The sequence below is a fragment of the Salmo salar genome, chromosome ssa07 (assembly GCF_905237065.1).
Source record: "Salmo salar chromosome ssa07, Ssal_v3.1, whole genome shotgun sequence".
Taxonomy (NCBI): Eukaryota; Metazoa; Chordata; class Actinopteri; order Salmoniformes; family Salmonidae; genus Salmo; species Salmo salar.
Window position 1 is genome coordinate 29,793,529 of NC_059448.1, and position 25,803 is coordinate 29,819,331.

Here is a 25,803-nt window from a genome sequence, read left to right on the forward strand (position 1 = left end):
AATCTCAATTTAATCATTGTTAAATGCAGGATGTAACAATATGTGGAAAAAGTTCAGGGGTGTAAATACTTTCTGAAGGCACCGTATAGATTGTTTTTTGACAAACAATTGTTTTATAGAGGCATGGTTTGGTTTCCTGTTTGTTTGCATTGTAGTGTGTGGGTGTGTGGTTAACCCATCATTATAACCCATCCTATTGCATATGCTTGAAAGCCAGCCTCAGCCAACAGACTTTGGGGGTTGCATTGCAGTGTGCTTGTGTGTATGCGCGCGCACACTTGCACTGCCCAAGCATCTATTCCAATCAGCGCCTGGCAAAAAGCAACCATGTTTTCTAACCCTCTCTATTTTTAAACGGAGCTCTGAGTCTCGTAAATGTCCCCCAGATGTTGTTTGGAAATTCCGGTAAAGTGACGAGCAGTGAGCAGCGGTATTTACTACTTGAGTGTGTTAATCAATCGCAGCTCGTATTCGACAACTCTGGGAGCGAAGTGTTTGTCATGTTATCTCACACACACACACGTTTATCATCTCCTGCAACATTAATGAGAAAGCTGTCGGAGCCCTCACAACATTAAAATATACACTACCGCTCAAAAGTTTGTGGACACTTAGAAATGTTCTTGTTTTTGTCCATTAAAATAATATCAAATTGATCAGAAATATAGTGTAGACATTGTTAATGTTGTAAATGACTATTGTAGCTGGAAACGGCTGATTTTATAATGGAATATCTACATAGGCGTACAGAGGCCCATTATCAGCAACCATCACTCCTGTGTTCCAATGGCACGTTGTGTTAGCTAATACAAGTTTATCATTTTAAAAAGGCTAATTGATCATTAGAAAACACTTTTGCAATTATGTTAGCACAGTTGAAAACTGCTGTGCTTATTAAAGAAGCAATAAAACTGGCCTTCTTTAAACTAGTTGAGTCTCTGGAGCATCAGCATTTGTGGGTTCGATTACAGGCTCAAAATGGCCAGAAACAAAGAATTTCTTCTGAAACTCGTCAGTCTATTCTTGTCCTGAAAAATGAAGGCTATTCCATACAAGAAATTGCCAAGAAACAGAAGATCTCGTACAACGCTGTGTACTACTCCCTTCACAGAATAGCGCAAACTGGATCTAACCAGAATAGAAAGAGTGAGAGGCCCTGGTGCACAACTGAGCAAGAGGACAAGTACATTTATAGGTGTCTAGTTTGAGAAACAGAAGCCTCAAGTCCTCAACTGGAAGCTTCATTAAATAGTACCCGCAAAACACCAGTCAACGTCAACAGTGAAGAGGCGACTCCGGGATGCTAGCCTTCTAGGGCTGGGATATACATCTCCCGCCCTTGGCCGTGTGCGGCTGCTGCCTGATAGGGCTAGGAATTGCTACCAATTTATTAAGTTACAGCCTTATTCTAAAATTTATACAATTGTTTCCCCCCCCCTCATTAATCTACTCACAATGCCCCATAATAACAAAGCAAAAACAGGTAATTGTTTTGTGCAAAAAAAATGAAATATTACAAATTACATAAGTATTTGGCAGCGATTACAGCCTCAAGTATACTTGGGTATGGCGCTACAAGCTTGGCACACCTGTATTTAGGGTGTTCATTTTCTGAAGATGCTCGCAAGCTCTGTCAGGTTGGATGAGGAGTGTAGCACAGCTATTTTCGGGTCTCTCCAGAGATGTTAGATCGGGTTCAAGTCCGGGCTCTGACTGGGCCACTCAAGGATATTCAGAGACTTGTCCCAAAGCCACTCCTGCATTGTCTTGGCTGTGTGCTTAGGGTCGTTGTCCTGTTGGAAGGGGAACCGTCGCCGAGTCTGAGGTCTTGAGTGCTCTGGAGCAAGTTTTCGTCAAGGATCTCTATACCTTGCTCTGATCATCTTTTCATCAATCCTGACTAGTCTCCCAGTCCCTGCCACTGAAAAACATCCCCAAAGCATGATGCTGGCACCACTATGCTTTACCGTAGGGATGGTGCCAGGTTTCCTCCAGACATGACGCTTGGATTTCAGGCTAAAGAGTTCAATCTTGGTTTCATCAGACCAGAGAATCTTTTAATATATTTTTTTTTAAATTACATTTATTGAATATTCGAAACATACAATATACTTGAAGTGTTGCCGCTCAACAACTACATCATACCAGTCATCCAACAGATTCCCATTCAGAGCGACACACAGAAGCATCCAGGTCAATGCCCTGCTCAAGGGCACATTGACTGATCTACCACCAGGCCAAAAAACGTGAACCCAAACCCTCCAAGATCCCCCCCCCCTACAGCTCCCAAATAGCTGTCCCTCAACCATTTGAGACCCCTCCCCCAGAATATATATTTTTAATACAATTAATTCCATTCCCCACCCCCGAGAACCCCCCCCAATGCATCAACAGCCAAGAGAATGAACTAAAAGAGAAAAGGAAAAGAGAGAAGAAAACAAAAAACAATGCAAAAAAATAGAACAAAATAATACATTTAAAATAAAGGACATCATGGTCAACTAAAATAATAACAGCAATGCCAACTGTATATGTATGTGTGTTCTTGTATGTGTTTATTTGAATGAGATTGTGTACAGTCGTGGCCAACATTTTTGAGAATGACATTCATTTTCACAAAGTTTGCTGCTTCAGTGTCTTTAGATATTTTTGTCAGATGTTACTATGGAATACTGAAGTATAATTACAAGCATTTCATAAGTGTCAAAGGCTTTTATTGACAATTACATGAAGTTGATGCAAAGAGTCAATATTTGCAGTGTTGACCCTTCTTTTTCAAGACCTCTGCAATCCACCCTGGCATGCTGTCAATTAACTTCTGGGCCACATCCTGACTGATGACAGCCCATTCTTGCATAATCAATGTTTGGAGTTTGTCAGAATTTGTGGGGTTTTGTTTGTCCACCCGCCTCTTGAGGATTGACCACAAGTTCTCAATGGGATTAAGGTCTGGGGAGTTTCCTGGCCATGGACCCAAAATATCGATGTTTTGTTCCCCGAGCCACTTAGTTATCACTTTGCCTTATGGCAAGGTGCTCCATCATGCTGGAAAAGGCATTGTTCGTCACCAAACTGTTCCTGGATGGTTGGGAGAAGTTGCTCTCGGAGGATGTGTTGGTACCATTCTTTATTCATGGCTTTGTTCTTAGCCAAAATGGTGAGTGAGCCCACTCCCTTGGCTGAGAAGCAACCCCACACATGAATGGTCTCAGGATGCTTTACTGTTGGCATGACACAAGACTGATGGTAGCACTCATCTTGTCTTCTCTGGACAAGCTTTTTTCTGGATGCCCCAAACAATCGTAAAGGGGATTCATCAGAGAAAATGACTTTACCCCAGTCCTCAGCAGTCCAATCCCTGTACCTTTTGCAGAATATCAGTCTGTCCCTGATTTTTTTCCTGGAGAGAAGTGGCTTCTTTGCTGCCCTTCTTGACACCAGGCCATCCTCCAAAATTCTTCGCCTCACTGTGCATGCAGATGCACTCACACCTGCCTGCTGCCATTCCTGAGCAAGCTCTGTACTGGTGGTGCCCCGATCCCGCAGCTGAATCAACTTTAGGAGACGGTCCTGGCGCTTGCTGGACTTTCTTGGGCGCCCTGAAGCCTTCTTCACAACCATTGAACCGCTCTCCTTGAAGTTCTTGATGATCCGATAAATGGTTGATTTAGGTGCAATCTTACTGGCAGCAATATCCTTGCCTGTGAAGCCCTTTTTGTGCAAAGCAATGATGACGGCACATGTTTCCTTGCAGGTAACCATGATAGACAGAGGAAGAACAATGATTCCAAGCACCACCCTTCCAGTCTGTTATTCGAACTCAGTCAGCATGACAGAGTGATCTCCAGCCTTGTCAACACTCACACCTGTGTTAACGAGAGAATCACTGACATGTCAGATGGTCCTTTTGTGGCAGGACTGAAATGCAGTGGAAATGGTTTTTGGGGATTCAGTTCATTTGCATGGCAAAGAGGAACTTCGCAATTAATCTGATCACTCTTCATAACATTCTGGAGTATATGCAAATTGCCATCATACAAACTGAGGCAGCAAACTTTATGAAAATTAATATTTGTGGCATTCTCAAAACTTTTGGCCACGACTGTATATGCATGTGTACAAAAACCTGCACGACATCAGCCTCAGGCACACCGGCATTAGTTGTAAAAACACTGCCCCTCAGTGTCATTCAAATGTACTTTTTATTATTCTTTTTTTACTTTTATCTTTGACCATCATTCTAACTCCACTCCCACATACCAACCCTCAGCTTCCCTCACCTTCGGGTGACTATGCAACACATATCTTTCAACTATGCTGTGATGTTTAACGTACAATTTCAATCCATCTAATCGAATAGATTCCACAGATTGTGAGTTAAAGATAAATATTTTTACTAAGAGTATTAGTAATTGACTGACGCGGTCTCTCCAGATCTCCTAACAGTACTATTTCTAGGGTCAATTTTAGATCCATGCTATGCATTTTCAGCCATTCCTGAACTGGAGACCAGAAACAGGCTACCTGATGGCAATACCAAAATAAATGGTCTATTGATTCTGTATCCTCAAAATCTGCAGAGCTTTGATGACTTTATGCCCCAAATATTCAACATTTTGTTGGTGGCAAGAATTCTATATAATCATTTTAGCTGAAAAGCACGAAGTCTTGAATCTTGCGTAGTTTTATATATCAACTCATACACCCTGTACCATGGAATCAGTACATCAAAAATCTCTTCCCAACTATTTTGCAATCTGTATGGCACAGTTGTCAACATCCTGGTCCTCAAATGAAACTGGTATACTTCCCTATTTATGCTATTTTTATTCCTCCGTAAGTTTTGATCTTTTATATTGGGCAGCCAGACCAGTTCCCTACCTCCTCCCACTGCCACCTGCCTCCATTTTTGGGGTAATGCTGTAATCAATTGGTTGTACTCTTGGATTGAGCAGACCTTCCCGTACAATTCTGATAACTCCATGAAGGACATAACTCTATCATTCCAATTTACAATATAATTTATGAACAAAATACCCTTTTCAAACATCTTTCCCATAAATACAGGTATTTTATCAACCAACACATTTGAGTTCAGCCATAATATTTGTTGCATCTTTTCAGGGGGATGAAATTGAAATTGTAGCCAGCTCTGCAATGCTTGTTTGAAAAAGAGAGATACTTTGAAAAAAATATCATATTCAGTTAATCGAAAATGAGACATGGCAATCTGCACAAAGGCAAAAAGGCCATTTTTAAACAATGGATGAGCTTTTCTTAGTTATCTACTTGAGAACCATTTAGGGTTCAAATAAAACTTTTGAATGAGTCAGGGTTTTAGAGAGAGGTTTAGTGCTTTTATATTTAATAATCTCAACCCACCCAATTCATATTCATTACATAGATAGGCACGTTTTATTTTGTCTGGTTTAGCGTCCCAGATAAAGCGAAATATTTTTTGCTCATATGATTTGAAAAACGAATCATCAGGAGCAGGCAGCGCCATAAGTAAGTGAGTAAACTGATGACTAAGGAGTTAAAATCAGGGCAATTTTTCCATAAATAGATACTTACCTCTCCATGGTTGCAGGATCGTGTCTATTTTTACAAGTTTTCTATTGAAATTCATTGTGGAGAGCTTGTTTATATATTTTGTGATATGAATGCTGACTATGTCTACTTCACCATCAGCCCATTTTATAGGTAAACTGCAGGGTAATGTAAAAGTTGTATTTTTTAAAAGATCCAATATGTAATATTGTACACTTATAATTAGGTTTTAGTCCAGAGAGCACAGAAAAGTTTTCTATATCTTCAACGAGACATTGCAATATAAAACTTGAGTCATCAGCATACATGTACACCTTTGTTCTTAAGCCTTGGATTTCTAATCCTCTAAATGTTGTTATTGGATCTGATTTTAATAGCTAGCATTTCGATGGCCATAACGAATAGATATGGTGACAGTGAACACCCTTGTTTAACTCCTCTTGACAATTCAAAACTCAGAAGTAGCCGTTATTTAATATTTTACACCTGGGGTTGCTATACATTATTTTTACCCATTTCATAAGAGAATTACTGAAATTGAAAAAAATCCAGGAATTTATAAATAAAATCCAGTCTTTATGAAATCCCTTTTCAAAATCAGCTATAAATACCATTCCTGGCTTCTTATACGTTTCATGATGTTCTATTATTTCTAGTAGTTGTCGTATATTATCTCCAATGTATAGTCCATGTAAAAGACCTCACTGATCAGGATGAAGAATACCTGGTAAAACCCTTTTAATTCTGAGTGCTATGCATTTCGCTAGTATTTTTGCATCACAAGATTAAAGTGTAAGTCCAGTTCTCTTTTAGATAGACTGGGTCTTTATATTTGCCATCTGGGTCTTGTTTTAATAATAGAGAAATCAGACCTTCCCGCTGAGTACCTGACAGACTACCATTTCTATAGGAGTAGTTAAAACAATCAAAAAAATACTTGATATACCTCCACCGGTATGCCATCAAGCCCTGGGATTTTTCCAGACTGAAAGGATTTAATAGCTTCAAAAAGTTCATCCTCTGTAATTTGGCCGTCGCACTGATCTTTCTGTACATTTGTTAATTTTCCATTTTTTTAATATTATTTGGAAAGAATTCCTTACCATAATCTTCATTCAGTGGGAGAGGATGAGACAGAAAAGAGAACATCTGCCTAAAATAATTAGCCAGAGAATCTTGTTTTTTCATGGTTTGAGAGTCCTTTAGGTGCCCTTTGGCTAACTCCAAGTGGGCTGTCATGTGCCTTTTACTGAAGAATGGCTTCCGTCTGGCCACTTGGTTCTTGGTCACCTCCCTGACCAAGGCCCTTCTCCCCCGATTGCTCAGTTTTGCCGGGTGACCAGCTCTAGGAAGGGTCTTGGTGGTTCCAAACTTCTTCCATTTAAGAATGTTGGAGGCCACTGTGTTCTTGGGGACCTTCAATGCTGCAGGAAGTTATTGGTACCATTTCCCAGATCTGTGCCTCGACACAATCATGTCTCGAAGTCCTGGCTTGGTTTTTTCCTCTGACATGCACTGTCAACTGTGGGACCTTACATAGACAGGTGTGTGCTTTTCTAAATCAAGTCCAATCAAGTGAATTTACCACAGGTGGACTCCAATGAAATTGCAGAAATATCTCAAGGAAGATCAATGGAAACAGAATGCAGCTGAGCTCAATTTCGAGTCTCATAGCAAAGGGTCTGAATACATATGTATATTAGGTATCCGTTTTTATTTTGAATAAATATGCAAACATCTCTAAAAACCTGTTTTCGCTTTGTCATTATGGGGTATTGTGTGTAGATTGAAAAAAATGTCATCCATTTTAGAATAAGGCTGTAAGGTAACAAAATGTGGACAAAGTCAAGGGGTCTGAATACTTTTTCGATTGCACTGCATGTCTGCTGCAGAGGAACGAGAGCCATGAGAAAATGAGTTTTGATCAGTCAAATAAATTAAAACGCTGAAAACAAAATTGACTCCTGTTTAAAAAGATGGAGAACAAGCTATGAAGGAAAAACAAGTTCTGGTGCAGGTTCAGCCAACTAGCGACAAAATAATATTGTGATATTGTCAAAAAGATAGTAAAAAATAGCATACTACCATGTATCTGTATCGATTATTTCCACCATCACAACTGCCTGCCAGTATCCCCAACGTAGGCTACATGTCTGCATCCCAAATACACCCTATCCTTTATATAGTGCACTCCTTTTGACCAGAGCTAAGGGCAATAGTCAAAAGTGGTGCACTACATAGGGAAAAGGGTGGTTGGTTTATCCGTGCCTTGGGAAATACACTACATGACCAAAAGTATATAGACACCCGCTTGTCAAACATGTCATTCCAAAATAAGTTTTACAAATATTTTTTGATTTGACCTTTATTTAACAAGGCAAGTCAGTTAAGGACAAAATCTTACTTCCAATGACAGCCTAGAAACACTGGGTTAACTGCCTTGTTCAGGGGCAGAAGACAGATTTATACCTTGTAAGCTCTGGGATTCAATCCAGCAACCTTTCGGTTACTGGTCCAAAGCTCTAACATCTAGTGGAAAGCCTACCTGCCGCCCCTCATGGGTATTAATATGGAGTTGGCCCCCCCTTTGCTACTATAACAGCCTCCACTCTTCTGGGAAGGCTTTCCACGAGATGTTGGAACATTGCTGAGGGGACTTGCTTTCATTCAACCACAAGAGCATTAGTGAGGTTGGGCACTGATATTGGGCGATTAGGCATGGCCTGCACGGGTCGTTCCAATTCATCCCAAAGGCGTTCGATGGGGTTGAGGTCAGGGCTCTGTGCAGGCCAGTCAAGTTCTTCCACACCGATCTTGGCAAACCATTTCTGAATGGACCCCACTTTATCAAACAGGAAAAGGCCTTTCCCAAACTGTTGCCGCAAAGTTGGAAAAATAGAATTGTCTAGAATGTCATTGTATGCTGTAGCGTTAAGATTTCCCTTCACTTTTCACTAAGGGGCCTAACCATGAAAAACAGCACCAGACCATTATCCCTCCTCCAAAAAACTTTACAGTTGACACTATGGATTGGGGCAGATCGTGTTCTCCTGGCAGACACCAAATCCAGATTCATCCGTCGGACTACCAAATGGTGAAGCGTGATTCATCACTCCAGAGAACGCATTTCCACTGCTCCAGAGTCCAATGGAGGGAGCATTACACCACTGCAGCTAACGCTTGGCATTGCACATGATGACCTTAAGCTTGTGTGCAGCTGCTCGGCCATGGAAACCCATTTCATGAAGCTGCCAACGAACAGTTACTGTGCCGACGTTGTTTCCAGAGGTAGTTTGGAACTCGGTAGTGAGTGTCGCAACCGAGGACAGAATTTCTATGCACTATGCACTTCAGCTGTCCCATTCTGCTACCACTTCACGCCGGAGCCACTGTTGCTCCTAGACGTTTCCACTTCACAATAACAGCACATACAGTTGACTGGGGAAGCTCTTGCATGACAGAAATATGACCAACTGACTTGTTGGAAAGGTGACATCCTATAACAGTGCCCCGTTGCAACCCACGGAGCTCTTCAGTAAGGGCCATTCTACTGCCAATGTTTGTCTATGGAGATTGAACACACAGCCGTACAATCTTATACACCTGTCAGCAATGGGAGTGGCTGAAATAGCCAAATCCACTAATTTGAAGGCTCATAAACATGACTACGTGGTAAATAAACCGATAAACAACGGAGAGAGACGGCTCCTGCCGCTGTCGTCAAGCGGTAGAACTCTAATGAAAACTCTGTTTAATTAATTAATCTTAAGTCTTTCCGAAATGGCCACCAAGGACATTGAAAGACTTAAAAGTGTGATTTAAAGTTTGGTAATCATCTTCAGAAGGAAACTTCTGCGGAGCAATCAGTCTCTCACACACACACTGAATGAAAATTACGACTCCCCACGGGGCTCATAAATGCCCGTGGTCGCTCCACATAAAAGCTATTAAAACAAATAAACCTTAACGGCAAGACATGGTATCTGTTAATGCTTTGATAACTACAGCTGTGCTGTGGTGGTGATAGACGCTGGCATGCCAGGGCAGTAAACCACATTGCCAGGCCGTAGTGTGTGCATTCGTGTGTCAAGACTCAAGCTCCCGGCTCATGGTGTGATAACCTAAGCCTGTGTGGTGCTGTGCGTCTGTTTCCAGGCCTGACAGACAATTCAAATGGTTTCCCTTGTTTGGGACCAATGGTTGTAATCATTGGTTTCCCTAGATTGGAAACTGCAGTAAACATTAGCTTCCAGTCTGCACTCTGGCACAGCTGTCTAGTAACCACATCCTGCTCTCAACTAGTACCACAGTTGTCTGTATGTGGTATGTTTCTCTCACACAACATGGTTGAAGGGGTGTGTGTTTTGTCGTCACATACACTGGGTAAAACCAAGACGACCTGAACCCCCAGTCACAGAAAAAAATTAGGAAGAGCGGAAAGAAAAGGAAGGGACACAGGGAAGGACATCACCTTCATTTAAATGAATTTGAATGATTGAAATCCCATCAGAAAGAAAAAAAAACCGAGGAAAGGAAACGAGGAATCTTTGAACTGAAGGAGCAGATGTGACACTAGACCGACGGCACATTGTCTGCCTTTCATTTTACCCCTCCATCCCTCACTCCATCCGCTGATGGAACCGTTAAGACAGGGACACCCCCATCACCCTGCTTCTACTCCCTAACCCAGAGTTTACCCCAACCAAACTACTGCTGGTCCCCCTGGAGTAGTGTAGTGTGGCTGTCAGCAGCATATACACCAAGAGACCACCACTCACCCCCTATCCAGAGTGAACGACAGGGTAGGGGGTGAGACAGGGGCCGACACTCCAGTACACATATATACACAGACAAATCCCTAACACGTGTGCAAATGTGTGTACATCGAAACTTGTTCACCCACATACAGATGTACTATAATAATGGACAATCTGACTATTCAGTACGTTTGACTGTATGATGAATTTGGCTCTAACGTTTCACCCCCCCATTTCTCCAGTCGTAACAAAGAGAGTAGTGTTTGACATTCTGATTAACCGGAAACATTAAAACACACATCCGTGTTTTCACCACAGCCAGAACAGAGCACACCAGGCCAGCAGGCTGACGACTGCTGGGCCTGTGCCCTCCCAAAGAAGAGGGGGTCAGGGAGTGTGTGTGTGTGTGTGTGTGTGTGTGTGTGTGTGTGTGTGTGTGTGTGTGTGTATATATGTGGAGGTCGGGGGACGAGTTTTAGGTGAGGGGTAGATTTGTCTCCTTGGGGTGCTGACAACACCCCCTTCTGTGTTAACTGTGGGGGCCATATGGGGGCACACAAACATGTCACGAAACCCACATTTTTACGTCGATACCAGGTTGAGTATCATGATACTCTATACCATCACGATTTCATGGGGGGAAAAAAGCCAATGTCACAGAATGGTCATCAAAAAGGAGGACCAAGGCAATCTTCATATAACTAATTAAAGTGCCTTTATTTGATCCAGACAGATCTTTTGAGTTCAATATAATTACATTTGAAATGTTTGATGTCAATTTTTCAAAAGAGCCATGTATGCATTAATGAATCAATAATACAATCAATTTGAATTTTTACCTATCTAACTACACAATTGTAAAACTCTATTGATAAACTGGGTAAATCAAGACATAGCCTAAACCAATTCACAATAAAGGTGAATTCAATAGGAGTGTGTGAATGCATTGAATTATTGAGCTTGTTTTGGCTGTTTTCATGGGGCTACAGATTTTTTTTAAACAATCTGTTTCCCTTCCATTTGGGACTCATTGTATTGTACTGATCAACACTTGCATAGAAGCAATCTCTTCTTTTATTAAAGTGTGCACCGTCTCTAAGACCTAATGACATCATTCACATACACACAGTGAGAGAGACAGGAGAGAAGTAGTGAATTAATAACGTGTTCGGCAATACATTTGGTGACAATCAGCTTTCAAATCAGCTTATTTTGCAACTTTATTACAAAGTACTAGGGTAGTGAATTGAAGCTAGCTTCAGCTGTAAGCTAGCAAGAAAATGTACCCTACAAAGCTGGAAGGTACCAGTATCTTCTTGTATTGTAAAGTGTTCTAGCCTGTAATGGACATCGTTTTGCAAACAGTAATTAATAGTTGCAAAGTTTATACATGCTGTGTTGCATTATTCAAGGGCGTTTACTTCTGAGCAGCATGAGTGGGGAGCCAACATGATGCAGCCCAGACTCCCGGTGAGTGCAGTGGTTCCTCAGGACAGGCTAGAACTAGCAATGAGTAAGTGGAGCAGGCACGGCGCAATCACGCAATAAGAGGACGGCTGCGCAATAAGAAAAAGACTTGATCATCTCCATCAGTAGATATGAGACATTTGACAGACGTACTGAAAGTAACAAATTCTAGTACTGTACCATTTTTCATATTCTAGTACAAAAAAAAAAAGTTGAGAAGTTTTGGTATACCGTGCAACACTAACACACACACACAGCTCTGGTCTTTAATGTCTGTCTAAATAAACTGACGGTCTGGACGTTTAAATAAAAACAACCCTGTCCTTAAACTAAAGCAGTCCCATCTGGACTCAACAGTCAACAAAAGACACCATTTGGTGTGTGTGTGTGTGTGACAGAGTGGTGAAAGTTTAACCATTTGTTGCTTGCGAGTGGTTTCTCTAAGTGTCTGACAGTTATGTTTCTTGGTTGTGGTCGTGACGTAATTGCTAACGCTAGAGTGTGTGAATTTAGGCTGTGGTTACGCCGTCTGATACCTTTGATGGTGGAGATGACCTTGTCCAGCTGTTTGGTCTCATTGCGGTCCGGTCGACAGCTGGGACTGATCTCCAGAGAGTAATCAGGACCGTACTCTGTGAAGAACTGAAGTAAACAACAACATAAACAAAAACAGTGAGAGAGTAGTGTGTTAAACCACAGTGTAGAACAGATTTAAACCAAATACAACAAGACTTGGGTTCAAATGTAAGAACTGGTGCGGGAAACAAAAAGATAATAGTGCTAAATCAATGATTAGAACTGGTCTAGGAACAGAAACCAAACATCCAACAGCAGAGAAAGGAGAGTTAACATGTAAGAACTGGTCCAGGAAATGAACAAACACGAGATGCATTAGCCACAGTGCAGAACTGGTCTAGGAATCAAACATCCACAAACAAGCATTGAGTTGTGAAGAACTGGTCTAGGAACAGAAGCCAAACGCTACAAACACCAGTTCAAAACAGAAGGGAGTACAAGTTTACATGTTAAGTTAAGAACTGGTTCAGGAAAGACAAACTAAAGCAAACAGAGCCAGAATTAACCACAACAGCGAGGGAACTTTGCAAGTGAAAGACGTGATGAAGCAGCAAGACATGATTTCATTTCAAACAGATGCCATCTTATTGAGACAAACAAAGACACACATCAGTGTTAAGTCTTGATAAGACTTCCGGCTAGCCACCAAGCCAACCCCCCCATTGTGAAGTATCATGTAAATCAGACATAGCACTGGTAGAAAAAAATGAACAATACATAACGTCTCTATATAGGAACAACATTAGGAACGCCAGGAGACGTGGAGTGTACACACACACCTTAACACAAGCTCACGCACACACACTCCCACAGCTGTGTGTGTGTGTGTATGTTCCTGCTCATTTGAAATACACTGGGTGCTTTGTCTTTGTCAAATAGCTGTTTCATAGTGGTTCAGGCAGAGTGTGTGTGTGTGTGTGTGTGTGTGTGTGTGTGTGTTTACATTTTAGTAATTTAGCAGACCCTTGTGTGCGCGCGTCTGTTCCCAATTAGCCCCATTGAGTTTCTCCGGTACACCTCCCCCCAGTCCTGACGCAACTCAACATGCATAGGGATTACTAAAAACAGGAAACACAAAGATGACCAATTTTCCCATGAACCTAACGCTCCCATAGTAGTACAGTCCTGTCTCCTGCTGTGTGTGTCTCCTGCTGTCAGGATATTTGGGTTGGAATGGAACTACAGTACTGAGATGAGAGAGGACTGGGGAGAGAGATTAAGAGGGAAACTGGAGAGGAAGAACTGGGGGAGACTGGAGCGGGGGGATGGTGTGAGGTCAAGGAGGACAGAAAAGGGGACTGACACAGACAGTTCGGAACGGATCATAACCCACAGATAGGGATAGGGGGGAAAGGGATTGAATGAGGGTGACGAGAGACCAAAACGATGGACAGAAAGATGGGGTGAAGAGATACAAGTATATTAGGGGATAGGGTAAAGGGGATAGGCTGAGAGCCCAAACCCCATAGGCTCCATGTCAAAATACCCAACATGCACAAATGTCATATCATAGCCCAGATAAATGTACCATACTGTAACTAAATCCCCCACACCACACTCTCTCCTCTGTTTGTCTCTCCCTCCCTCTGTCTCCCTCCCTATCTTTCTGTGTTCGGTGGTTTGGAGAGAGACTAGCCTCGGCCAGAATAGAAAAGGAATCCAACCCTTGTTTATTGTTCCTGTTCTCCTCTACATCTCAGAAATGACTACAACTCCAGATATAAAGAGTCAATGTTGTTGAAAAAGCTCTGGGAAAACAAATCGAGTTCCTAAATAAAATGTCAACCCAGAGTCACATAGCGCACGTAGGCTTGTCTCTGCAGCCCTACAATTGAGGTCTCTCCCTCACCGTCTCAATATCCATCTTTCCTACTCCCACCTCCCCCTCTCCGCAGTCCTGAAACTAATGTTAAGCTCTCTCTCTAGTCATTATGTCTCTCTCTCCCCATTCTCTCACTGTCCTTCCTAAATGACCCCTGCCCGTCCATCCACCCCTCTCTCCAGTGGCCTGGACTTCTACAAAAAGGTAATACAACAGAAAAACTGTCAGTCAGTCACCAGGTCAAGGCCCACTGATCCTCATTGTCCTTGCCGGCCCATCCTAAATGGGACCCCATTTCCTTTATAGTGCACTACATTTGTGATGTACCTCTCTCTCTCTCACACACACACACACACACCAGCTCAGTTTTCCGGTGATTGAGGCCAGTATTCCGGGAGCCTACTACTTCCCCACGAGCAGACGGAAGGGACACGCGCCAGAGAGGACAGGAAGTACCAAGGCAGAAAACAGGAAGTACAGGGGCGGGACAGGCTAAGCCTATAGTGCTTAACCTATGTTCAAATGTACATACTAGCATACTACTCAGAATGCATGCTCAATACATGGTTTCATACTTAGTATGGATAATGGAACACAGCCTATTCACTACAGCAGGGCTTTCCAACCCCAGTTGTTACTAACCTGATTCATCTTATCAATCAGTTAATTATTAGAATCAGGTGCGCTGGATTAGGGTTGGAGCTGAAACCTACAAGACAGTAGCTCTCCAGGAACAGCAGGGTTGGAGAACGCTGTACTTGAAATACCAAAAACACTGGGATTTTTTTGGGCCTAAAAGCCATACCTTCTACTTCTTACCCATCTCATTTATTTTCTACTGAACTCTCTGTTTTGGGTATCACGGAGGGGCCTTGGTCATACACAGTCTTGCTGCGGTGAGAGAGGGAAGGGTGGAGGAGGATGGGAGGGACAGAGGGTGAGAGGGAGGGGTGTAAGAGGGGAGTCTGAGTTCTGTGTTTGTTTTTGCATGGGGCTGTGCTGGGAATCACTCAGTGCAAATCTGAGAAAACAGACTAAAGAGAAAGAGAGAGGAAATAAAGATGTTGAATGGCTGGAGAAAGACCGATTCCACACACACACACACACACACACACACACCGAGCTGGCCAAAAGCAAGGCAAGTTCAGGCCTATAGAACCCCTCGAGTGGGTTGGGTCCAAAATAAACCGTTTCCTCAATCTAAGATAAGAACTGAATGTGAACAAACCCACAGGCTATGTCCCAAATGGCACCCGGTCAAAAGTAGTGCATTACATAGGGAATAAGGTGCCATTTAGGGAGAAACCCACAACCTTCAAAACCAACTGACTCAGCTAATCTAGACTAGGTGACCTTTGACCCTAATTAGTATTTTTAGGTGTTAAAGATTCAGTCAGTGAATAGGACATCAGGGTTAACAGACAATACAGGTCAACTAGCCTAGTCCCTTGTAGCCAGGTCCCAGACCGGTTTGTGCTTTTGCCTACTCCATTGTCATTGTCAAGCCAAAAATTGCATGACAATTCCATAAGGAGTTGGCAAAAAAGCAGAAACAGACGGGCACCCAAGCTACGGGAATATATTAATAAAAGCCCTTTTGCAGCCGCTTTTATCCAAAGCGACTTACAGTCATGCATGTATACGTTTTACCAACGACCCTGGCGGGAATCGAACCCACGGTCCTTAGCATTGCAAGCGCCATCCTCTACCGACAGCCACACAGAACTTGGAGTTCCACCCTTCCTTCCCCTGCTTTTTTTTTTTAATTTTTTAAACTCTCCCTCCATTGATGAAAAGAGAATAGACTAGGGAGATGCCAGTAACATTTGATAATCGGACTCACCATGTATTCACAGTTAAGTCGAATCGGTTCCGCTATCTCTTCTACGTTCTTCAACCACCACCCTTACCACACTTTCAGATATGGGCGTGACTCTGGAGGTTCTGCAATGTCACTGTTTGTATGTGTGTGTATATGTCTCTCTCTGCCTGTGTGTTTGTGTGTGATGGTCTGAATGGAGGCCCTTTTGTGTCTAGCCAATAGCCCCTAGCCCTGGCACAAACTCCATTGTTCCAGGGGGGTTAGGAGCTGTCCTGGCAGCCCAGAAAAGCTGCAGCCATTTGGGGAAGGAGAGGGGAGCTCTGGCCTCTCTCAGTCTCAGGTACAACAAAGTACTTTTTGTTTTCCCTTCTCCTCAGAAACTCACTTTGCTTGGTCAATGTGGATAAATATTCCTCTCTGGTGCAGCCACACACACGACGATACTACTACAAGTCTCTCTCTGGCCATCTTTCGCTCTCTCTCCTGCTCACCCTCTCCATCCTTTTCTCTACCTCATCCTCTCTGGACCACAGCAGGCCAGAGTTAAATAGTGTTTTGTTTGGGTAGTAGTGGAAACACACAATAACAGGAGGTAGCTGGCTGTGTAGAGTATGTGTTTGACGGAAAAGGGGTATCACTCTTTGATGGCCAGAGCAAGAGGGTCAAAATAGGGGAGACTTTTGGGGGTATTTGATTTTGTGTGGCTGTGTGTGTTGTAGCAGCTGGTTAGACTTGTTTGCGGTGAGCCCCTTCTTAATGAGGTTAAAGGTCACATGATGTAACAGCCCGACCTGGTGGAGGAGAAACAAAAGGTGCCTTTATCATGGCCCATGCACGCGCGCACACACACACTACAGAAAGACCCTCTTTGTCTCAGGAGAGTAAGATAACTACCCCTCACTGTACATGGAACACAAATCTCTCTCTTTGTAGCTCTATCCCTCATTTGCTCTCTTTTTCTACTGATGTAATTATATGGGAATTCGCCAACCTTTCCGCCAAAAGAAACCAGCCCCCCCTCGGAATAAAACACACAAGGTCCTTCTAAGAAGACGAAAAAAAGATGAGGGCAGAGATTGATAGAGAAGCACAGAGAAAGAGGGATGGAGATGGAGAGAAAGAGAAGCACAGAGACCCTCTCTGTCAGGTCTGGAGGGGACAGAGTGGCATTGTCCCCTCTCTCCTCTCCTACTCCCTCCATCCCTCCTGATTCACCTGGAAACAACCCCTTTGAGGGCCGGCGGCCATCTTTTATTAGATGGAATGACTCAGCGAAGACTGACCGAAGGGTGTGTGTGTGTCAGCGTATTTGAGTTTGTGCGTGCATGTCTGTGTGAGGAGCTGTGTGTGTTTGGGGCTATGTACGGTGTGTGTGTGTTTACTCTCACCTCATGGTCAGGTATCTCAGAGGCCAGTGTTTGTCTCAGTACGGCCCCAGTCAGGTAGGTCCAACAACGGGCCGTGTTGGCTAGGTTATACCCACCTAGAGAGAGAGAGAAGAGAGAGGAAAGAGAGAGAGAGAGAAAGAAGAGGGAGGAAAAAGAGGGATTGTAGTGAGTAAAAAGGCTTCATTGTACTGGTGTAATTAACAGGTATCATCTGGTACAGGGCTGAGGGGTCTGGAGCTTGGGCTGTGGTTTCAGATGTGTGCGCGTAGGTACGTTTGTGTGTGCCGTTGTCTTTGTAAGTGTGTGTGTGTGTGTACGAGCGGATATGAGACCCGCCTCCTCCCAGCAGCAGTGTGGGTAGGTGCTAGTCTAGTATGTGGCGTAGACACCGCGCTGTGGTTTCAGGCGGTGTGTGTGTGTCAGGGTTTCCGATTCTTATTTATTGGATATTTGAGAAATGTATCGGTCATCCATATCCCTTGGGTGCGTAATCCACTAAGGGCGTCCACCCACACAGACAGCACCATCAATAAACGAGGGATATCGGCCAAATGAAGCACATTTACGTGTCCTTAAAAACAGCCTATAATAAATTACAAAAACACTTATGTTTTTGAAGTGTAGCATATGGAAAACTTTATAGCCTATTGTTTTCTTGGTTTTACTTTGCTTAGACAATAATTGTCTACCTCACAGTCAGCTGTTGGAGATTTGAGCACGAAATGCATCAGGGCATTGCATGCATAAGCCTATGCGCTTAGGCATCCACTGTATGATATGAATATTTTAAATATTTAAAAAATAAGCTTAGGACTAGCCTCAGAGAGAGATCGAGAAATGCCAGCAGCATGCTACGACATCGACATGCATTTATTTATCCTTGTCAGATAAGTTACTGCGTCTGTTATACAGATATAGGCGTACAGAAGGAGACATTCATTTTTCGATCAGAATATTTTTTTCTATAAAATATAAGCATTATATTGTTAGATTATAGGAGTAATTCTGGTAGACTTAAAAATAAATTCTCACCTCAGTGCGCTGGGCGCACTGCCTTCATATAATAGGCCTGCAGTATAATAGGCTAATAGCCACACCTTTGCAAAAGTTTAAACTTTATTAAGTTATTATCAAAAGTCAAGCAATTGTTTATAGGGGAAAATATGAGCAGGATATTATATTGCGGCGATCACAATATTATAGTTGGAACTTAATTTGGCCAAAGAAAATGGCTCAACAGAATAAAACAAGACACATGCTAACTGGCTTAAACCAACACAAAAGTTTTGAACAGGCTATATTGCAGCAATTACCAAGAAAGGCTAGTTCCTACCATACCCAACAAATGACAGAAATATGGTCATAATATTTATTTTACAACAGGCCTACTTCTAACCTAGAGAACACACAATTAAAAAGACTGATCGAAAGAAGAAAATGAAGAAAAAATGTCTAAACAAAATGAAACAAAACACATTTGGTACATTTAAAGACCTGGTTTAAATTAATAAATAGGCCTACAATAACAACAATGGTATAAAATAATAATAACAGAAAAAAAAGGCATCCTACCTGAATAGCGAGTTGCACAGTATCCTGCTGTTGGCAGCGCCAACATTCTCGTCATCTTTGTCCACTACAATATTACAACTCTGTTGTTGTATGTGTCGAATTGCTATGCTTTATCTTGGCCAGGTCGCAGTTGCAAATGAGAACTTGTTCTCAACTAGCCTACCTGGTTAAATAAAGGTGAAAAATAAAAAAAAATTAAAAAAAACTTGTCCCCTTGTAGGCTTTTCACTATAGGACTACTCTCTAACTTTTGTTTTGCTTTAATGAAAAAGGCTTCCATCATCGCAATCAACAGTAGCCCAAGGCTCCTCTTTCGATCTCCCCCCTCCTCACTAGCAGGTGCATAGACGTTAGGCAGCGGGCAAGGAGTGAGAGAATGGTGCTTAAGCACGATTTTGGCATGTATGATATGCAACCCCAGACAATTTGGCCGGCTACCATTTTATTTATCAGCTTTTAAATGTATTTTTTCTGCCCAAAGTCGGCAATTACCAGCTAACAGAAACCCTGGTGTTTGTGTTGTCAGACCCACCTCCTCCCAACAGCAGTGTGGGTAGGTGCCAGTCTAGTACGTGGCAAAGACACTGGGCCACCCCTACAGGGGTCATGTTGAAGGAACACATGGGGTCCCCGGCCATGGTGTCAGCTCCTAGCTGCATCACTACTGCTTCCGGGTTAAACAACGCCTTCACTTCCTGCATCACACTGATGGGCACAACAATCAAAACAGAGGTTAAATATTAACACAACAATTATAATATAAGATGGTTACAGTTAAGACTATGTACTGAACACAATGTTTTCATTTGACTTTGAAAATGGTTGTTTCCATAGCATACAAGATATACAAAAACGATATCACGGTTCTGCAACAAGAAAAACGGTTGCAGAGTATCAATAAAACTACTAACATGGAATTCTAGCTTATTAGGTCTGTAAATCTCCGTTACTGAGAAAGCAGAGGACATGCAGCATGTCTCTGATGTTGCTGACAGTGTTAACCATTGTCATAACCAGCATAAATAAAAAGTAACTAGCTTTAACAACCTGGTGAAGACGTGGAAATATCTGTCGTCTTTGATGCCGTCATCCAGAGGGACGTTGACAGCGTACCATCTTCCTTTACCCATCCCTGTGTCACACAGGTCCCCTGTACCTACAACAGGATGGTAGGGTTACTATGACAGAGAGAGAGTGTGAGTATTATGTATCAATGTTTCTCAAACTAGTTTGTTGATCTCTCAGATTGTCAGCAGATTTGACACCGATTTAGTCCTACAGTTTTAAGTTTTAATGCAAGCGGTCCCCCAAGGAGGAAGGACCACAGGTAAAGGAAGCTTATGATGAAAAGGAGGGTGATATGCACATCCTAAACTTGAGAATACCAGTGCTAAGCTAAACAATAATTCTTGAGATAAAGGAATGAGAGGCCCGCACACGGAAGATTTCCAACTGTAGTAGAACGGTCGTTAGTACTGTATTAGGTGTAGCCACTGACCTGGGAAGAATCCGGGGGAGAACTTGTGTAGAGACACAGTCATCACTTTGGAGGTAAAACTGAAGGCATCTTCCACACCTGAGAAACATTACATTGTTCTCGAAAAACACCATTTTTTTCATTGACAGACCAAAACAATTAACCTTAACAAAACATTTGTATCCACATACAGTACTCATATGGCGAAAAAATGTACACAATATCAATGCACATTTAGATGTGAGAGTTCGGGTAAAGGGGTGTGTGTACCATCTCCATGATGAAGGTCCACATCCACATAAAGAACTCTCTCGTATTTCTCTCTCAGCTTGAGAATACCCAGCACAGCATCATTCACATAACAGAAGCCTGATGCCTCATCCCTGAGAGACAGAGCAGGGGAAGAGAGAGAATGAAAGTGAGAGAGAGAGAGAGAGACACAGAAAATACTTAACACATTGCTGTCTTTTCAATGACTTAGAGGCCTTCTGTGTAGACGATCATACATGTTTAACATAATTCAGTGTGTCCTCCTGTTAGGAACGGTTTGGTAACACATTCATCAACATGTCACCCTGGTCCTTGTCACCTCACACACAGTTCAATCTTACTTCTTGGCGTGGTGCCAGCCTCCTGCCCAGTTGATTGCCACCTCACCCCTCTTGTCCAGCAGGCACTGGGCAGCCGTCAGGGTGGCACCACCCACCGCTGCAGCATAGTCATAGATACCCTCCACCACCGGGCAGTCATAACCTGGCAAAAGGAGGGGGAGAGAAGCAAAATGACATTAAAGTAAATAAGCAAAAAATGTGGAAACATATGAGAGGAGAGAGAGAGAAATACACGACGGAAAAAGGAACAGCACGTCAGAAATCAGCTCAATGTAATTGTAGAACCCATAGACTAACCACTTCTGGGAAAATTGGAAAACACTAAACAAACACAAAGTGTTATCTATCCAAAATGGAGATCTATATGTTATACATAATACATGTATAACAAAGAACAGGAAAAACATATACATGATCAAATACAAATCTTAGAATCAACTATTAAAAAAGACTACCCACTGGATTCTCCAATTACCTTGAATGAACTACAGGACAAAATACAAACCTTCCAACCCAAAAAGGCCTGTGGTGTTGATAGTGTCCTCAATGAAATGATCAAATATACAGACCACAAATACTTAAACATCATCCTCAGCTCTGGCATCTTCCCCAATATTTGGAACCAAGGACTGATCACCCCAATCCACAAGTGGAGACAAATTTGACCCCATTAACTACCGTAGGATATGCGTCAGACACCTTGGGAAAATCCTCTGCATTATCATTAACAGCAGAGTCATACATTTCCTCAGTGAAAACAATGTACTGAGCAAATGTCAAATTGGCTTTTTACCAAAATTACCGTACGACAGACCACCTATTTCACCCTGCACACCCTAATTGACCAACAAAAAACAAAGGCAAAGTCTTCTCATGCTTTGTTGATTACAAAAAAGCCAGACTAAATTTGGCATGAGGGTCTGCTATACAAATTGATGGAAAGTGGTGTTGGGGGGAAAAAAACATACGACATTATAAAATCCATGTACAAAACAACAAGTGTGTGGTTAAAATTGGCACAACACACACACAGATTTCTTTCCACAGGCCCGGGGGGTGAGACAGGGATGCAGCTTAAGCCCCACCCTCTTGGTGAGGGCACTAGAACAGTCTGCAGCACCCAGCCTCACCCTACTAGAATCTGAAGTCAAATGTATACTGTTTGCTGATAATCTGGTGCTTCTGTCACCAACCAAGGAGAGCCTACAGCAGCACCTAGATGTTCCAAAAAAGGTCCACTTCCCAGGACCAGAAATACAAATTCCACCTAGACACCGTTGCCCTTGAGCAGGTATTCCCAAAATGGGGTACGCGTACTCCCATCGTGGGTACGCCAAATAAAAATGAGTCACAATTAGTTTTTTTTTTTTTAGAATCTTCACCATTTTCAAACAGTCCATTTACAGTGGGCTCCAAAAGTACTGGCACCCCTGACTGGCAATGCACAAACAATAATTAAAAATATATAAACAATATAATTAGAAAGAAACTCAATACCAACATGAGAAATACTGTACTTTATTAATGTTTCAATTAAACCAACCAAAATCATACAATTATTTAATACAAAACACATTTCACCAAAATCAAGGTTTCATAATTATTGGTACTCCTCATTTAGTACTTAGAGCAACCACCTCCGGCAAGGATAACAGCATGGAGTCTTTTCCTGTAATGTTTGACAAGGTTAAGGAACACATGGAGGGACTTCGGACCATTCCTCTATGCAGATCCTTCACATTCTTGGGTGTGCGCTTATCAACTGCCCTCTTCAACTCAGCCCACAGGTTTTTGATTGGATTGAGATCCGGCAACTGAGATGGCCATGGCAGAACATTGATTTTGTTGTCACTGAACCATTTCTGTATGGATTTTGAGTTATGTTTTGGGTCATTGTCTTGTTGGAAAGTCCACTTGCGGCCAAGTCCCAGCCTTCTGGCAGAGACAACCAGATTGTCGGCCAAAATTGCCTGATACTTGTTGGAATTCATTATGCCATCAACCTTAACCACTCCCCCTGGACCTGCGGAATTAAAAAAGCCCCAAAACATCACTGACCCAGCACCATATTTCACCATGTGTATGAAGTGCCTCTCCTTGTATGCATCTCTGTTTCGACGCCAAACATGCCGATGCTGTATCTGACCAAAACGTTCAATTTTGGTCTCATCTGACCAGAGCACTTTCTTCCAGTCATAATTTAAAAAACGTTTGGCAAACTCCAAACGCTTGCGTCTGTGTCTTGGGGTTAGAAACGGCTTTCTTCTGGCAACCCTTCCAAAGAGCCTGTGGTTGTGGAGGTGGCGTATGATGGTGCTTTTTGAAACCTCGTGACCCCAAGACGCCACCAATGCCTGCAATTCTTCCAGTGATTCTTGGGGATTTTGTTGCTTCTCACCATCCTCCTCCCTATCCAAGGGGGCAAAATGCATGTGTCCTCCACCCGTGAGGTTTTCAACTGTTCCATATCTTTTTTCTTTTTATTCCATAATTGCCCTGACAGTGCAAGACTTACCGATATCTGAACAAGAGCGCCTCATCGAAATTGCCACAAGCGGTTCTGTGAAAATTTAATTTAATCAGAAGCCACTGACAGATTTCTGGATTGGGCTGCGCTTAGAGTATCCTGCCTTGGCAAATCGCGCTGTTAAGACACTGATGCCCTCACGTACCTATGTGAGAGTGGATTCTCGGCCCTCATTCGCATGAAAACTAAATACAGTAACAGACTGTGTGGAAAATGATTTAAGACAGACTCTCACCAATACAACCCAACATTGTGGAGTTATGTGCATCCTTTCAAGCACACCCTTCTCATTAACCTGTGGTGAGTTATTCACAATGTTCAATGAACAAACAAAGTTTATGTAAGATGGCTAAATAAAGAGCAAAACTATTGATTATTATTATTTGTGCCCTGGTCCTATAAGAGCTCTATCACTTCCTATGAGCCGGGTTGTGACAAAAACACACTAATTCTTATGAGTAATAAATATATCGTATTGTGTGTGTGTGTGTGTGTGTGTGTGTGTGTGTGTGTGTGTGTGTGTGTGTGTGGCAGGCTTTACAATGATGGCAAAGTACAACATTTGAGAGGGCACTGACCCTGGTGCTAGAGGGGGTATGCAGCTGGAGGTTGAATGTTTGAAGGGGTACGGGACATTAAAAGTTTGGGAACCTCTGCCCTAGAGCACACAAAAAAGCGATACATTCCTCGGCCTAAACATCAGCGCCACAGGTAACTTCCACAAAGCTGTTAACGAGCTGAGAGACAAGGTAAGAAGGGCCTTCTATGTCATCAAAAGGAACATAAAATTTGACATACCAATTAGGATCTGGCTAAAAATGATTTAATCAGTTATAGAACCCATTGCCCTTTATGGTTGTGAGGTCTGGAACCAAGAATTCACAAAATGGGAGAAACACCAAATTGTGAGTCTGCATACAAAATTCTGCAAAGATATCCGTGGACAACGTAAAACATCAAATAAAGCATGTAGATCAGAATTAGGCCGATACCGCTAATTAACAAAATCCAGAAAAGAGCCGTTAAATTCTACAACCACCTAAAAAAAAAGCGATTCCCAAACTTTTTATAACAAAGCCATCACCTACAGAGAGATGAACCTGGAGAAGAGTCCCCTAAGCAAGCTGGTCCTGGGGCTCTGTTCACGAACACAAACAGACCCCACAGAGCTCCAGGACAGCAACAAGTAGACCCAACCAAATCATGAGAATCAAAAAGATAATTACTTGACATATTGGAAAGAATCAACAACAAAAAACAGAGCAAACTAAAATGCTATTTGGCCCTAAACAGTGAGTACACAGTGGCAGAATACCTGACCACTGTGACTGACCCAAACTTAAGGAAAGCTTTTACTATGTACAGACTCCGTGAGCATAGCCATGCTATTGAGAAAGGCCGCCGTAGACAGACCTGGCTCTCAAGAGAAGACTATGTGCACACTGCTCACAAAATGAGGTGGAAACTGAGGTGCACTTCCTAACCTCCTGCCAAATGTATGGCCATATTAGAGACACATATTTCCCCTCAGATTACACAGACCCACAAAGAATTCAAAAACAAACCCAATTGTGATAAACTCCCATATCTACTGGGTGAAATACCAGTGTGCCATCACTGCAGCAATATTTGTGAACTGTTGCCACAAGGGCAACCAGTAAAGAACAAACACCATTGTAAATAGAACATCATTACAACACTGTATATTGACATAATATGGAGACAGAGAGCGAGAGAGAGAACCAGACAGAGCTGTGGAGGAGAAACAAAGGGAGGAAGCGGAAGATAAATAGAGACAATGAAAAGGAAAGGTGTTGAAGGGAGGGATCAACAGAAAGATGAAGATAAGGTGAGATTAAGATGTTTTAGAATAAAAAGGTTAGCAGAAGAGGAGTGTTAACCCATTAAATAACAACAGAAAGGGGTTGCATCTTTCCTGTCTCCCACCCACAGCCCTAGACTGTTGATAACATGCTGACCTAGGGAGAATCTCAATTCTATTTCCTTGATTCCTCATGGCCTCTCTCCTCACCTCCCTCTCAAAACACATAAGATATTCTGCTCCAATGGGCTTTGAGGAGACAAGGAGAAGACACAGGCAATCAATACAATAAAGAAAAGCAATTGAGATTCACCCTTGGTTGATATTTACTATTGAGATTCACTCCAAGTCTTAATTCTGACACACACATGGGGTAAATTAGTGAAGTGTCTTCTGTCAGTAGGAATGCCAA

General features: G+C 42.5%; 1 protein-coding gene across 2 annotated transcripts in view; it reads right to left on the reverse strand.

The window, feature by feature from the left end:
* Positions 1 to 25,803, reverse strand: part of hdac8 (histone deacetylase 8) — a 42,397-nt gene that overhangs the window by 14,215 nt on the left and 2,379 nt on the right. For both annotated transcript variants that reach the window (XM_014207426.2, XM_014207424.2), the window contains exons 4-10: positions 21,043 to 21,184; positions 20,702 to 20,814; positions 20,453 to 20,530; positions 20,002 to 20,110; positions 19,487 to 19,659; positions 17,383 to 17,477; positions 12,311 to 12,416 (exon numbers count right to left, since the gene is read on the reverse strand). In XM_014207426.2, the coding sequence (XP_014062901.1) occupies positions 12,311 to 12,416; positions 17,383 to 17,477; positions 19,487 to 19,659; positions 20,002 to 20,110; positions 20,453 to 20,530; positions 20,702 to 20,814; positions 21,043 to 21,184 (816 nt within the window). The remainder of the gene's footprint in view (positions 1 to 12,310; positions 12,417 to 17,382; positions 17,478 to 19,486; positions 19,660 to 20,001; positions 20,111 to 20,452; positions 20,531 to 20,701; positions 20,815 to 21,042; positions 21,185 to 25,803) is intronic.